At 42.2% G+C, this 13,498-nt stretch overlaps 1 protein-coding gene across 1 annotated transcript; it reads left to right on the plus strand.

The window, feature by feature from the left end:
* The first annotated feature begins 10,865 nt into the window (after positions 1-10,865).
* LOC143305845 (uncharacterized) lies at positions 10,866-13,151 on the plus strand. The gene has a single exon (XM_076690986.1). It carries the CDS (start codon positions 10,866-10,868, stop codon positions 13,149-13,151), a length of 2,286 nt encoding a protein of 761 aa, XP_076547101.1.
* The last annotated feature ends 347 nt before the right edge of the window (positions 13,152-13,498 follow it).

Genomic DNA, 13,498 nt, shown 5'->3' on the forward strand with positions numbered 1-13,498 from the left:
TTCTTCTCGAAACGCTGCGTCAAAAATTATGTGCAACGCATAGACATTCCAACAGGTCAGTATACTACTGAACTCTTTTCTTAATCATGCGAAATCAGCATTTTCAGCCTTCATAAAAACCCAGTTACGGACAATAGCCACACAGACGGCCATACCGTCACGAGGTGCGCGGTCTTTCTGTCCGAGAAACATCTAGTATTGCAGAATACGTCGAGCAGAGTTTCGTGAGAATCAAGTGTCACGCGAAAAGACTCAGTTTTCTCGTTAATAAGACTCAAATTTTCAAACCATTTGTAATTAAAACTGTTAGTGTAAAATATTTAGATTTATTGTTAGTGTAGAGTCATAGTTTCATCTTGTCAAGAACATTGTATCATCATCCGTGCGTCGAGAGAAGAGAGAGAGAAAGGAGCGAAGGATCGAACTCGTTAACCGTTTCTGTTCATCTAAATATCCGGTGAGTGCGATTAAAAACTGGATACTCTGCCCTCAGTAATTAAGGAAAATTGTAATATCTTTTGAATGCCCATTATATTTTCATACTTCGTTTCTTTTGGCAAAATATATAATAGTTATTTATTCAATCTCGATAATTATTTAGTGCGTATTTCCCAAACCTTGTGTCCAACGAGCGAGAGGCTTGTATAAGTCTGGACCGAATCCGAATCCTATAATATCTTACCTTCACAAAGAAGGTGTTTAAGCGTTGCGTCGGATCATATCAATCCGCAGACTAGTCACCTACCACTACACCTGCTCCGCACGTAACAGGGTTCTCAATTCTTACTTTCATTGTTTAAATTTGTTTCATCCATCCACTCTCTCATACTATTGTTACAATCAGGTAAAGATGATCCTTGTTGGACCGGCTGACGCTTTGTGCAACAGAGTGAGAAAGAGGTTTCTAACAAAAGAGTTATTACGATTTTCCCGTTTCTACGCAGTTACCAAGGGAAATTCCCGAAATGCGAAGCACTGGCTAACTGCGTAGCGCTGGTGTTATTGCTACGGCTCTCTCTCTCTCTCACTCGAACTAACCCGAGTTTTTATGCGTATTAGTCTCTTATTACAATGGCTGGCGACGATAGTTTCAAGGAGGGTCACGTAAACTATTGAAAAGTAGAAAATGGAAAGGGCCTTTCCTCGTGTACCTCGCATGAGAAATTCTCGTAACCCTCGAAAGAGCTTGACAAGATACACGATTCCAGGGTAGAGCAGGTAAAGAAGAGAAAGCGATAGAGGAAGTCCAAAATTGAAAAGAATTAAACTCAAACTCTTCCTCGTACATCCCCGCATGAGGAATCCTCGTAACCTCGAAAGACTTGACAAGAATGTATAAGGCGGAGGAGGAATGGAAAGATTGGCGGAAAACCGAAACACCCGCCTGTACGCCCCTTACATGAGAAATTCTCGTAACCCAAAAGGGCTTGATAAGGGACGCAAGGCGGATAAATTTCAAATTTTCCGCCGGGACGTATCATTATTTTATTTATTTTATTTATTTTATTTTATTTATCTTATTTATCTTATTTATCTTATTTATCTTATTTATTTTATTTATCTGACGATATAGTTATCTGGGTTTTTATTTATTCACTTAGGTCTTCATATAAATTATTTATTTACCTACTTATTTGGTTATTTATTTATTTATTTATCCAATTAGTTCAAGCGAGGAGTCAATTACATATAACAGTAGCTAAAACTGATAAATAGAAAATGGAGAGCAGATAAAGTTGGATTAAGTATGAGTAGTCCAACTTACCGAGAAATAAAATGCGGAAACGTGGTGATCAATTAAAGAAGTAGAGATCCTTAAAGCTCCTCGCCTACGGGAGGAGGGAACGGTTGCGCAGGGAACGAACCATATATCCTGTAAAACAATAAACCAGACATAAGAATAGTATACAAACATAACCCTACAAAGAAGATGGATATAACTCCGTAGAAGAATGTGAGTGGACGGCAAAAATCACTGGCCACTACGCACAACAAAAATACAGTACAGTAAAGTAAAAACCGCGAGCAATTAACTACGTTTAGAAAAAGGAAGGCCTTTATTTTTAGTTTAAGCTGAAATATCAGCATATGGGGAGTTACGGCTCAGAAGGAATTTGACAGGTATAAAGTATTACGTGTTAGAAGGGAAACTAGCAACTTGAACACGAAACAATAGGACATAGATGGTAAACCCTCCACAATAAGTGGGGCCATGATATATATAGTATATAGAGGGAAATGGTGGCAATATCATGCGATACAGACTAGACAAAATGATGAAGTATACAGAAGGTTAACCACAGCGAATATAGGAGGCAGGATACTAGATACAGAAAGGCGGAAAATGTAGGAACAAGGAATTACGTGTAGAATATAAGTACAATTAATAACATTGCAACAGACACTGCACAAAAACGGAGAGGGAAATAACCCGGGAAATGGCTGCCCTACATACGGAAAATCACTCTAGGGAAGGGAGAGAAGGTAGATAACGTGGAATTTGGGTTTACTCGTATCAATAATACCAGAAAACGAAACAGTACTCTCCGGATGGAAGTATAAAAGTAGTACGGCACGGTAGGAGGGTTTAAATGCCGAATAAGGAAAGGGAATAAGGTTCAATGAACGACAAGGTTGGGAGAAGATATATACAGGTAACGGGATACAGGGGATCAAAAACCAGGGAGCCGAAGTAATGCCATACGCAGTTCCGGCTTCCTAGGGGATCCATTTTGCAGACACTAGGTAAGTACGAGGCGGGTGGTTTTTAGTGGGTATCAGGAGTCCCACACTACCGGGCCTGCACCCTCCTGCCCGGTGTGCATAAAGCATTTTCCATCCCCTCGCCAAAAAAAAAAAAAAAAGAAAAAAAGGTGGATAGGTGATAGGTGGATGAACTGGGTGTTCCCGACATTCATTGCTTATTTGCTATTTTGCTACGAAATAATTTAGGAGTTAATTTTGAACTGCGGGTTTATATAGTCTATGGTTATTATTTGTTAAACTCGGTCTCCTATCTTCATCGGTTATGTATGTTTGTTTACTTCTGCTCTGGCATCTGTCAGGTGCTTAATTGTACATGAAATATAATTACTCTGAATTAAATTGGCTGTTGTACTATTAAATCATTATTGTAATGAATATACTTTATTTATTAATCCGTGGTGTGCGTGAGCTCTTGCGCTTTCTGTTGTATTGTGTTACATGATTACTTATGTGTCATTATTATGTTATGTTTGATCATATTAATTCATATACATAGTATATGTATAAACTTACATTTACTTAATTCTTTTTGCATAATATTGTATGGACATAGTTTTGTAGATTAAAAGTAAGCAAGCGCAATATTGTTGGTAGAAATTGATGTTTACGCTCAAAAGGATTATTTGTTTTCTTTTGGCAGTCTAGCTCGATTATCAGTTATTTTACTGCTTATTTTAGTTATTACTCAATGCAGCAGAGCTCAACGCAGTCTTGTGTGGCCGATCTAATTTGGATGTTGATCGTGTGTGTCTAGTATTTACTATTATAATCCCCTAACTAACTTTCTACTCTCGCTGCTACAGTTGCTTGTTATCACTCTTTTGTTAGTGGCAATTTAACTTTAACTATCTTTATTTTACTAACTACTACCTACAGGGCGTGTTTGGATTTAAATTAGTCTTGACGGGCCCTGGGAGCGGTTTACTTCGACTGGAATGCAAGGAGTTGAATTAACTTTTGCAGTTCTAATTTAAGTTCCATAATTTCCAATTTATTTTGATTGTTTGGATGTAATTATTTCTTATTATTGTACTAATACAGTATGGCCAGTCATTTCTCTGTTTTGGCTATTGTCGCTGGTAATCTTCTATCTTTGACTTTATTTCTGTAAATTGCAGTGTTAAGTTCCTTCATGGATATGCAAATGGGGTCACGATAATGTTGTAATTTGTATGATCTGGTAGCATTTACATGATGCATTGTGCTGTGTCACTTGTTTGGAAATTAGGATTAAATTCCTTATTCTAATATTTAATATATTATTACTGGGTTAGCGGTATAATAATCTTGGGCGTTATGATGATTTATGTAAGCTATATTTTGCTTCGGTTGTACATGCTGCTCCTTGTATTCTGTCGAATGTATACAATTTACACTCTTTTGTTATTGTAGATTATATTTTGTTATCGCTCTAATCTTTAATTTTGGGTATACAGCTGTTGCTCCATTAAAGGTACCTATAATGGTAATGTCTCGCGACGATGCGTGGCCATCTATATCTACATAGGATAACGTTTGTCTTTGAGTTTTGAATTTATTTTGACTACTTGGCAATTATCAACGGATCACTGATCATTAGGCGTTTCCCTGCTGGGTGCCGTGCGGACTGAGAGTTTTCTTTTTCCTTTTCTTTTTCTTTTCTTTTCCTTTTCTTTTTCTTTTCTTTTTCTTTTCTTTTTCTTTTCTTTTCCTTTTCTTTTCCTTTCCTTTTTCCTTTCAGGGAATTTCCTGTAAACATGTTTAGAATTGTTCCTGTCTGCTTTATTATATATTTGAGATGTTTAACATACTGAGGGTACATTTATCTCGTGTTCGTGTTATTTATTGATTATTTTGCGGTTTGCTTGATCTGCATTTCTCTTCTCCTCTCTTACTCTCTTATTTATTCTGACGGTCGATTTGGCGGCGCGACGGCGCCACGTGCTTGGTGTTGGGGTTGGTATTACTGCTGACGCTTCTTTTGAACAAGTTACTCGTATTATGCCGGGTTCACATGTGCCTACCTTCTTTTTCTTTATGGGTAATCTGCACGCCTCCTCTTACTTGCTTGGCTTGTTTGAGCACTTGATGCGCTATGCTTGTTAGGGGCGGTGTGTGTGTGTGTGGGGAGTATGTATAGAACGGGACACCGAGGGTTGGAGTCTAAAAGACGTGGCACGGCTGACCGGGGGAAGAACTCGCCCCGGGACCTTGCCGTGTTAAAGATAAGACCCGTCCTCGCAGGACAGGCGGGTGAAACGGGGCGCGATCACCCGTTGAGCAGGGTGCTCCGGTTCCTGGTTGTGGCCGAAGAGAGAGTTTCCTGGCCTCGCTAATGGCAGGCAGGTGAAGTAGGGGCGCGATCACCTGTTGAGCAGGAGCTCCGGTTCCTGGTCGTGGCCGAAGAGAGAGTTTCCTGGCCTCGCTAATGGCAGGCTGGTGAAGACACGGCCCGATCACCCGTTGAGCAGGAGCTCCGGTGCCGGTCGTGGCCGAAGAGAGAGTTTCCTGGCCTCGCTAATGGCAGGCAGGTGAAGTGGGGGCGCGATCACCTGTTGAGCAGAAGCTCCGGTTCCTGGTCGTGGCCGAAGAGAGAGTTTCCTGGCCTCGCTAATGGCAGGCTGGTGAAGACACGGCCCGATCACCCGTTGAGCAGGAGCTCCGGTGCCGGTCGTGGTTGAAGAAAAATGGCCTGCCCTCGTGGAAGGTCAGGTGGGCGTGATGACTTCGAGGATAAGCCACATCATCATGGATGAAGATTGGACGGTCACCCGGTAGATTTGTACCCCGGTGGTCACCCGGTAGATTTGTACTCCGGTTGTGATCGTGACTGAAGAAAAATCCTCGTAGAGGTTGAAAATGTCCTACCGCTTGATCGGAGGTGTAATGGCGTGGATCCTCAATCCCCTGTGGTTGCCTAGCGCACGGCGGATTGAGGGTACACGAAAGCGCATATGAAAGCTAGGGAGCTAAAGCGCCGTTGCGGCTATCGTCGGTACAACTGGGATATCCTCAACGGATGAAAGGGTACCGGCGGCCTACGTCAGGGGAGAGGTTTTTAGTGGGTAGTATATCAGGCCGCGGATGCCTCCTCTGGGCTATCAGATTGCCCCTTCTGGGTTGCCTCTTTGGGTTTGCTCTCACCAAACGGGAGCCAGGCCCCCCTTCAGGGGATATGAGTCCCACACTGCCCGGGCCCCCTCTAGCCGAATAGTGCGACAAGGGGATAACCTGCGCGTGCATAAAGGCATTTTCCTCTCCTATCAAATAAAAAAAAAAAAGGGTTAGGGTTAGGTTAGGGTTAGGGTTAGGGTTAGGGTTAGGTTTAGGTTAAGGTTAGGGTTAGGGGGATTCCCGCTCGGCGCGTCGAGGAGAGCGGACGTGTTTCGTGGTCGCTCTGTGGTCCGTTTCGCAACGCGGTGAAAAGCGGCTTATTGATTCGCGTTTTTTGTAAATTTTTGTAAATTAGTATTTATTACGTGTTCGGGAGTGCTATTGATGTGTTTTTTGATTAAATAGTGCAATAATTCATTATCATTATTATTATTATACGTTAAAATTCGTTGTGCGTGTTACGCGTGATTTCGCGGCGTATTCCCGGTGTTCGAGTCGTTAATTATGAACATTGACATTATTTAGGGTTCACTATAGATAATTATAAGCGATTTGTGGTGATTTGCAGTGAAATTACGCGATTTTAATGCGATTTTTAAGACATTTTAAGAACAAGAATTTGAATTAGAAGAAGGAAACGCAAGCAGGATTGGACAGGTTTTCAAGATGGCCGCTGTGGTTAGACAAGGATAGTCAACCTGCACGCGCGGTTCGGGCCATGGTTAGAAGAGGACAGACGATGTGAAATTTGGTCAGCGGTCTAGTGACGTATTAGTTTACATTTACTTTATACTTAGTTTACATTTCATTATTGGGATCTAGTTTGCTTCGGATTTTTTTTGTTTACGTTTATTGCGACGGTTTATTAAGTGATTTATAAAGTATAAAGTGCATTGATGTTTTCTTTCAATATCTGAAATTTATTATACATATTGTGACCCTTTTCGAGGGTTCACTCTATACAAAATTATTGACACAAACTTTATCCTCGTTAGAATCGGTTACAATTGTTGGGCGCCAACCACTCGCGGTGGCAATCGAAATCGGAAGGGAAAGGGGGGTGATCGTGGGTGTTTCACAGGGGATGGGTCTCGGGGCACTTACGCCCTTACAATATCTCGCGGGGGAGTACGCAAGGAGGAGTATCGGGGGAAAGAAGATCTCAGGGTTAGGAAGGGTTCCCAGGAAGTTCGTACACGTTACGCATAGGAGGATCACTACAGAGGGGAATAGAAGGGGTTGGATAAGGGTTTCGCAAGACGTGGAAATCTTTATAAAATCACGACGATACGCGGACGCGTAAGTACGCGGGCGAAGGTGGCCGTTGCCTCGATCTCACGCTTTACAATATTAGTAATCCAAGGGACTCACCCAAACTTCTCGCTCGCAATCGCACGAATCCTTAAATCGCAAACCGCTTTCCGAATTCTCTAAATCTCTCTCTCTCTCGCTTTGACGCTCTTTACTTTCATTCAATGATAGCCTAGGGCTCAATGACGGTTCGCCGTCGCTGCTGCGACGACGAGACCGTCGCGGGATGGTTTTGGGGAGGGGATGGGACTAGGAAGGGGGCCTCTTCCGGCAACGGGATAGATCGATTATCGATCTTCGATATACCGGTGCTCGGGGTCGATGGGGCTGGCGGATATCCCGCGATGACGGGTGGGCTGAGGTCTTCGGGCTCGGCGACAGATGGCTCCGGGTGGACGTTTTGCATCAGTTGGGCAGCTTCGTCTATTTCTTCGAAGTCCCATATTGCTCCGTTTCCTTGGAGGACGGGTTAGGGGTCTGTCGCCGGCCTTGTAGCTCCTTCTGCGGGTGTTCCTTGTAGGTCTTCCGTCGCCTCCATCGGCCCGACACCGGTGAGCAGGGGGAAAGGGTTAGGTGAGGGAAGGGTTACGGGTGGTCTTGAGGTGGAAGTGTAAAGTGGGGAAAGCGCAGCGATTGTAACGGGGGGGCACGGGTGTCACCACGTTACAATATATAGATTTATATTTATATTTGATATTTCATTTTACCTTAGCTTATTCTTATTCTTATTATTATTATTACATTGGATATTACTATTAATTTATTGCTTACTAGTGTTCGGTTGTTCGGTTGTATTGTAGTGTACTGTATCGTATTATTTTATTTTATTTTATTTATTTATTTTCATTGCTATCTGCGACGGTATAATTATTATTATGTATCGTCTGATAAGCCTTCGCGATCAACGTCTTAATTGTTAATTAATTGTTAATTGTCTGCTTGGCTGATTGTTCAATTTATTTATTTATTTATTTATTTCTTTAACGTTCATTTGTCGTTTTGTTATTTTGTCATGTTCGCTGCTGATGTTTAGTGTTTCGAGTTTTACTTCACCTTGCTTCAATTCAATTTGCTATTTATTGCTATTTATTCTTTATTCATTATCCATTATTCTTTTTTCTTTATTCGTTTTGATTCGTTTTGGCGGCTTAATATCACAAATATAGTAGGACAAATTATGTGGCTACATTGCAACATTGTTGGTTCGTCGTGTGGGTATTTTTATATTTTGTATTTATATTTTTTATATTTTATATTTCGTATTGTATTGACATTCACCTTCGGTTTGCTTCTGACTTCATTTTCAGACCATATTTCATATTTCATAATTCTTTTATATTCCGTATCGCGTTCGTATTTTCAATATCCGCTGTAGTTTAGTTTAGTTTAGCTTAGTTTAATATTATTTTACTACGTTATCTTATCTTATTTTAGTTTACCCCTTCTATTATGTATTTTGTTTTATTTCCTCTCATTTAATTCTATTTTTATGTTATTCTTTCCATTTATTTTATCTTACTTTATTTTATTTTACTCATCCTATCTCGTTAATTATATTTATTTCATTTCATTCATAGTACCCTATTTTTTTCTTTTTATTTTTTTATTTTTTTTTTATTTTATTTTACTTTATTTTATTTTATTTTTTTATTTTATTCCGTCTTATTTATATATTTGTATATATTATTTGTGTTTCTTATTTTATTTTATTTATCTGCTCATTCATATTCATACCTTATAATTTCACACATTTCACACCTTTCTATTTCATAGTTCATAATTTCATAATGCAGAATTTATTTCATATTTATTTCATATTCCATATTTCTTATTTCATAATTTCATATTTCATATTCACAATTTCGAAAATGTATTTTTGACTAGAGAGGCGACGGACGTGTGAGAACGTGGGCCCAGATAAGTGGAGCGAATGAAGAGAGGGTAAGCTATAAAAGCGAAGATTCAAAGTGCAAAGGTTGCAGGAGGGGTGAGCGAGAACGGGAAGGATAGAGAGAGGGGGTGGGGAAAAAGCATTTTTTGCGGGAAGAGGAGGAAAATCGTCGCTAAGTAAGTGCAGTGTTGGTGAGGTTAGAATACAGAAGAGATAGAAAAGAGCGGCAAGCAGAGAAGAGAGGAGGAAAGGAGCGACACCTGGGGAGAGAGAGAGGCGGTTATAGGAACAGAGGAATAGCCGGTAAAGAAGAGGACGGGAATACAGAGAATGGAAGATGAGGCGAGGGAGAAGAAAGAAGGGGAGGCGAGGGAGGAAGTCGAGAAACCGGATAAAGGGGGAAAAAGAGGCAGGCCCTCAAATATAGAAGTCCTGAGAAGGGAAAGAACGCTGAGTTTGGGAAGTATGTCAAACTTAGAGGAAATGTGGAAAAGAAAAAGAGAGGAAGGAAACGAAGAAGGACCCCAGAAAGGGAAAGAGGAGGAGGAGAGGAGGCAAACAAGCGGGTGGATGTTTAGAGAGAGTAGCCTAACGGGAAGGTCACCAGAGAAGAAAAAAGAAAGAAGAGAAGGTGAAGGAGGAGTGGGGGAAATAAAGGAGCTAATAAAAGATCTAGGAAAAGATCTGGGAGGGAGGATGGGAAGGGTGGAGGAAAATATGAGGGCCCTGGGAAATGAAGTAAGAGAAGAAATGGAGAAGCTAAAAGAAGATACGAAGAGAAGAGAGGCCATGTGGGCGGAACAAAAGAGAGAAATGGAAGGGAAGATAGAAATGTTGATAAAGAAGATTGAGGAATTAGAAAAGAAAGGAAAAGAGGGGATAAGATGGAATGAAATAGAACAGAAAGTGCACAAAACGGTGCAGGAGTCTATAGAGAAAAGAAAAGAAGAGTTAGGAGGTGAGAAGGTCAGTGAAAAGATCAGTGAGTTAGAAAAGAAATGGGAGAAGAAAGAGAGAGAGGAGAGGAAGAAAAATATAATAATAAGAGGTACGAAAGTGAAAAGAGAGGAGGCGAAGGAGAAGGCGGAGGAGATACTAAAGATAATCGGAGTGGAGGATGCAATAGAAGAAGCAAAAGCAGTAGGAGGGGGAGAAAGAGAAAAAGGAAAAGACGGTAGCATGGTACTTGTAAAAATAAAGTCGAGCGAGCTAAAAAGGAGAGTAATGGAAATCAAAAAGATGCTAAAAGGACGGGATAAAAGGATAGAGGACGACCTAACATGGGCGGAGAGGAAGATGCAATGGACATTAAGAAAAATCGGAAGAGAAGAAAGAGAGAAAGGAAAATACGTGTGGGTAGACCACGGGAAAATAAGAATAGAGGGGAAATGGTGGAGATGGGATGAGGAAAAGGGAGCGTTGGTAGACTGGGAGGGGAGGGAGTGGAAGGCCTCACAAGGAGAAGGACAAAGGAAGGGGGAAGAGGAGAAGGGGATATAGGGGCTGAAGAAAGCTTGGAAAGAACACGCAAGCAAAAGAAAAGAAGAAGGAAAAAAAAGCGGAGGGGGGAGGGCGAGAGGGGAGCGGAAGGAGAGGTGAGAAGAAGGGAAAAGCAGTTGGAGAAGTAAGCAGAAGGGCGGAAGAGAAGAGAAACAAAGAAGGAGAGGAAGGGGAAGTATGGGCAGTAGGATACTGGAATTGTGCTGGAGTAAGAAACAAAGACGAAGATTTTTGGGAAACAATAAAGAAATGGGATGCGGTGGTACTCATAGAGACATGGCTGGAGGAATGGGGGTGGGAAAATATGAGAGATAGACTACCCAGAGGGTATAGGTGGGAGGTACAACTAGCGAGTAGAAGGAACAAGAAAGGAAGAGCAATGGGTGGGATGTTAATGGGAGTGAAAGAAGAGATGTTAGGGGAAGGAGGAGGATTCAGAAAAGAAGCAGAAAGTGAGGGCATATTGGTGGCAAAATGCAAAGGGAGCAAGGAGAAGTGGACGTTGGTGGGGGTGTACGTAAATGGAGACATGGAAACAAAGATAGAAGAATTGAAACCATGTCTCGGGGAAGTTGGGGGGGAGGGAAGGACGATAATTGGTGGTGACTTCAACGCGAGAACAGGAGAGGAAGGAGGAGCTCAAGAAAAAGAAGAGGAGGAGGAGGGGGAAGAGAGAAGAAGATCCAAGGACAAGAAGATCAACGGGGAGGGAAAAAGGTTGCTCGAAACCTTAAGGGAGACGGGATGGTCAATTGTGAATGGAAACATAGAAGGGGATGAAGAGGGAGAATTCACCTACACAGGGGCAAGAGGAAACACGGTGATTGATTATGTGATAGCGGAAGCAGAGGGGAGGGAAAAAATAGTAAGCATGGAAGTAGGGGACAATGTGGACTCAGACCACCACCCGGTGATAGTGAAGCTGAGGGCTGGAGGGAAGCAGAGGACGAAAGTGGAAAAGGAAAGGAGAGCAATAGCGAGAGGAAACTGGACGGAGCAGGGGAGGAGAAAGTTCACGGAAGAACTAAATTGGACGAAAAGCAGGGGTGGCAAAGTTGAAGAGGATATGGAAGAAATGATAGAGCAATTTAAAAGAGGGTTAGAAAAAAGCAGAGAAAAGGGACAGATGTCCAAGAAAAAAGGATGGTGGGATGAGGAGTGCAAGAAAAGGAAAAAGGAATTCAGGGGAGTATTAAGAGACTGGAGGAAGGGGCGGGCGGAGGGAGAAAGCTACAGGAAGACAAAGAGGGAGTACAACAAATTATGCAAAGATAAAAAGAGAGAGGAAAACGAGAGGTTCATAAAAGAAGTGGAGGCGGCCAGAACAGATAGGGAGGTATGGAGAATAGTGAACAGAGAAAGGAAGAAAAGAGAACAGATTCACGCGATTATAAAGGAGGAAGAGTGGAAAACCCACTTTATGAACCTGCTAGGTGGAACGGAAGAAAAAGTGGTGATGGGTGGGGAGAGGAAGCCCGAGGAGGAAGAAGAGGGGACGCAAGAAGAAGAAATAAGCAGAGAGGAAATTAGAAGAGTGGTAGCAAAGCTGAAGGATGGGAAAGCAGTAGGTGGAGATGGAATCCCAAATGAGGTTTGGAAGTATGGAGGGGAGGAAGTATCGAAATGGACTTGGGAAATCTGTAACAGAGTATGGAGGGGAGAAGGGTGGCCAGAGGGATGGAAGGAGGGTATAATAGCACCAATTAGAAAAAAGGGAAAAGGAAAGCAAACCAGTGACTACAGGGGAGTGACTCTGATGCCTACACTGTACAAGATCTACGCGGCGGTGTTAACGGAGAGAATAAGGAAAGAGGCTGAAGACAAAGGAATGATACCAAACAACCAGACGGGCTTTAGGCAGGGAATGGGAACTATGGACAATATATATGCAATGAATTATGTGGTAAATAGGCAGATAAAGAAAGAAAAGGGGAAGGTGGTGGCGTGCTTTGTCGACCTGAAAGCCGCCTTCGATTCAGTGGACAGAGGAGTGCTGATGGAAGCGCTAAGGGAAAGAGGGGTGAGGAAAGGGCTAAGAGAAAGGGTAAGGGAAGTATTGAGAGAGACTAAAAGTAGGGTAAGGACGAGAGAAGGGGTGACAGAACCGTTCTGGACGGCAAGAGGCCTAAGACAAGGATGCCCCTTGAGCCCAATTTTATATAATCTGCTGACGGCAGACCTGGAAGAGGAAATAAGGAAAGGGGGGATAGGAGGGATCAAGATCGGGGAGAAGATAATATGCACCCTGGCCTATGCAGACGACGTGGTGTTAATGGCGGAGAGGGAAGAAGATATGACAGTATTATTAAAGAAGTTAGAAAGGTATGGAGAGGATGAGAAGAGAAAGAAGAAAGAAAAGCCTAATTTGGAAAGGAGTGCAGGGAGAGAGCTTGGAGGAAAAGATCACATACATAAACAGGATTTTAGAAAAGGAACTGGGGATGAAGACAAGTATAAGGACCGCAATAGAAAGAGAAGGGGATGGGGGGAGAAGAATTGTAATAACAGAGTTGGAGGAAGAAGAAAGAAAACAGGAAATGGTGTGGATGAGAAATGGAATCTGGGAAAGGTGGGGTGTGGAGGTGGATGAGGACCTTTCAAAAGAAGAAAGAAAGGTCAAATGGTTAATCAAGGAGAAGGCGAAACAAGAGAGGGCAAGGGGAAGATGGGTGGTATATAACAATAGAAGAATTTGGGTGGAAGGAGAAGAGCTAGTATGGTGCGAGGACGAAGGAGGATGGAGAAAGGAAATACTGGGGGACAGGATTGAGAAAGCGATGAAGACTGGTCAAGACGAAGGAGGAGAAGACAGGAACAAGGAGGGAAAGGGAAGAGAATAGAGAAAACAAGGGAAGAGCGAAGAGAAGAGCAAGAAGAAGGCGAAATCATAGAATTAAGAGTTTAGTATAAGTTAAGCAAAGAATAGAATAGTTGAGG

The sequence above is a fragment of the Osmia lignaria genome, chromosome 11 (assembly GCF_051020975.1).
Source record: "Osmia lignaria lignaria isolate PbOS001 chromosome 11, iyOsmLign1, whole genome shotgun sequence".
Classification (NCBI taxonomy): Eukaryota; Metazoa; Arthropoda; class Insecta; order Hymenoptera; family Megachilidae; genus Osmia; species Osmia lignaria.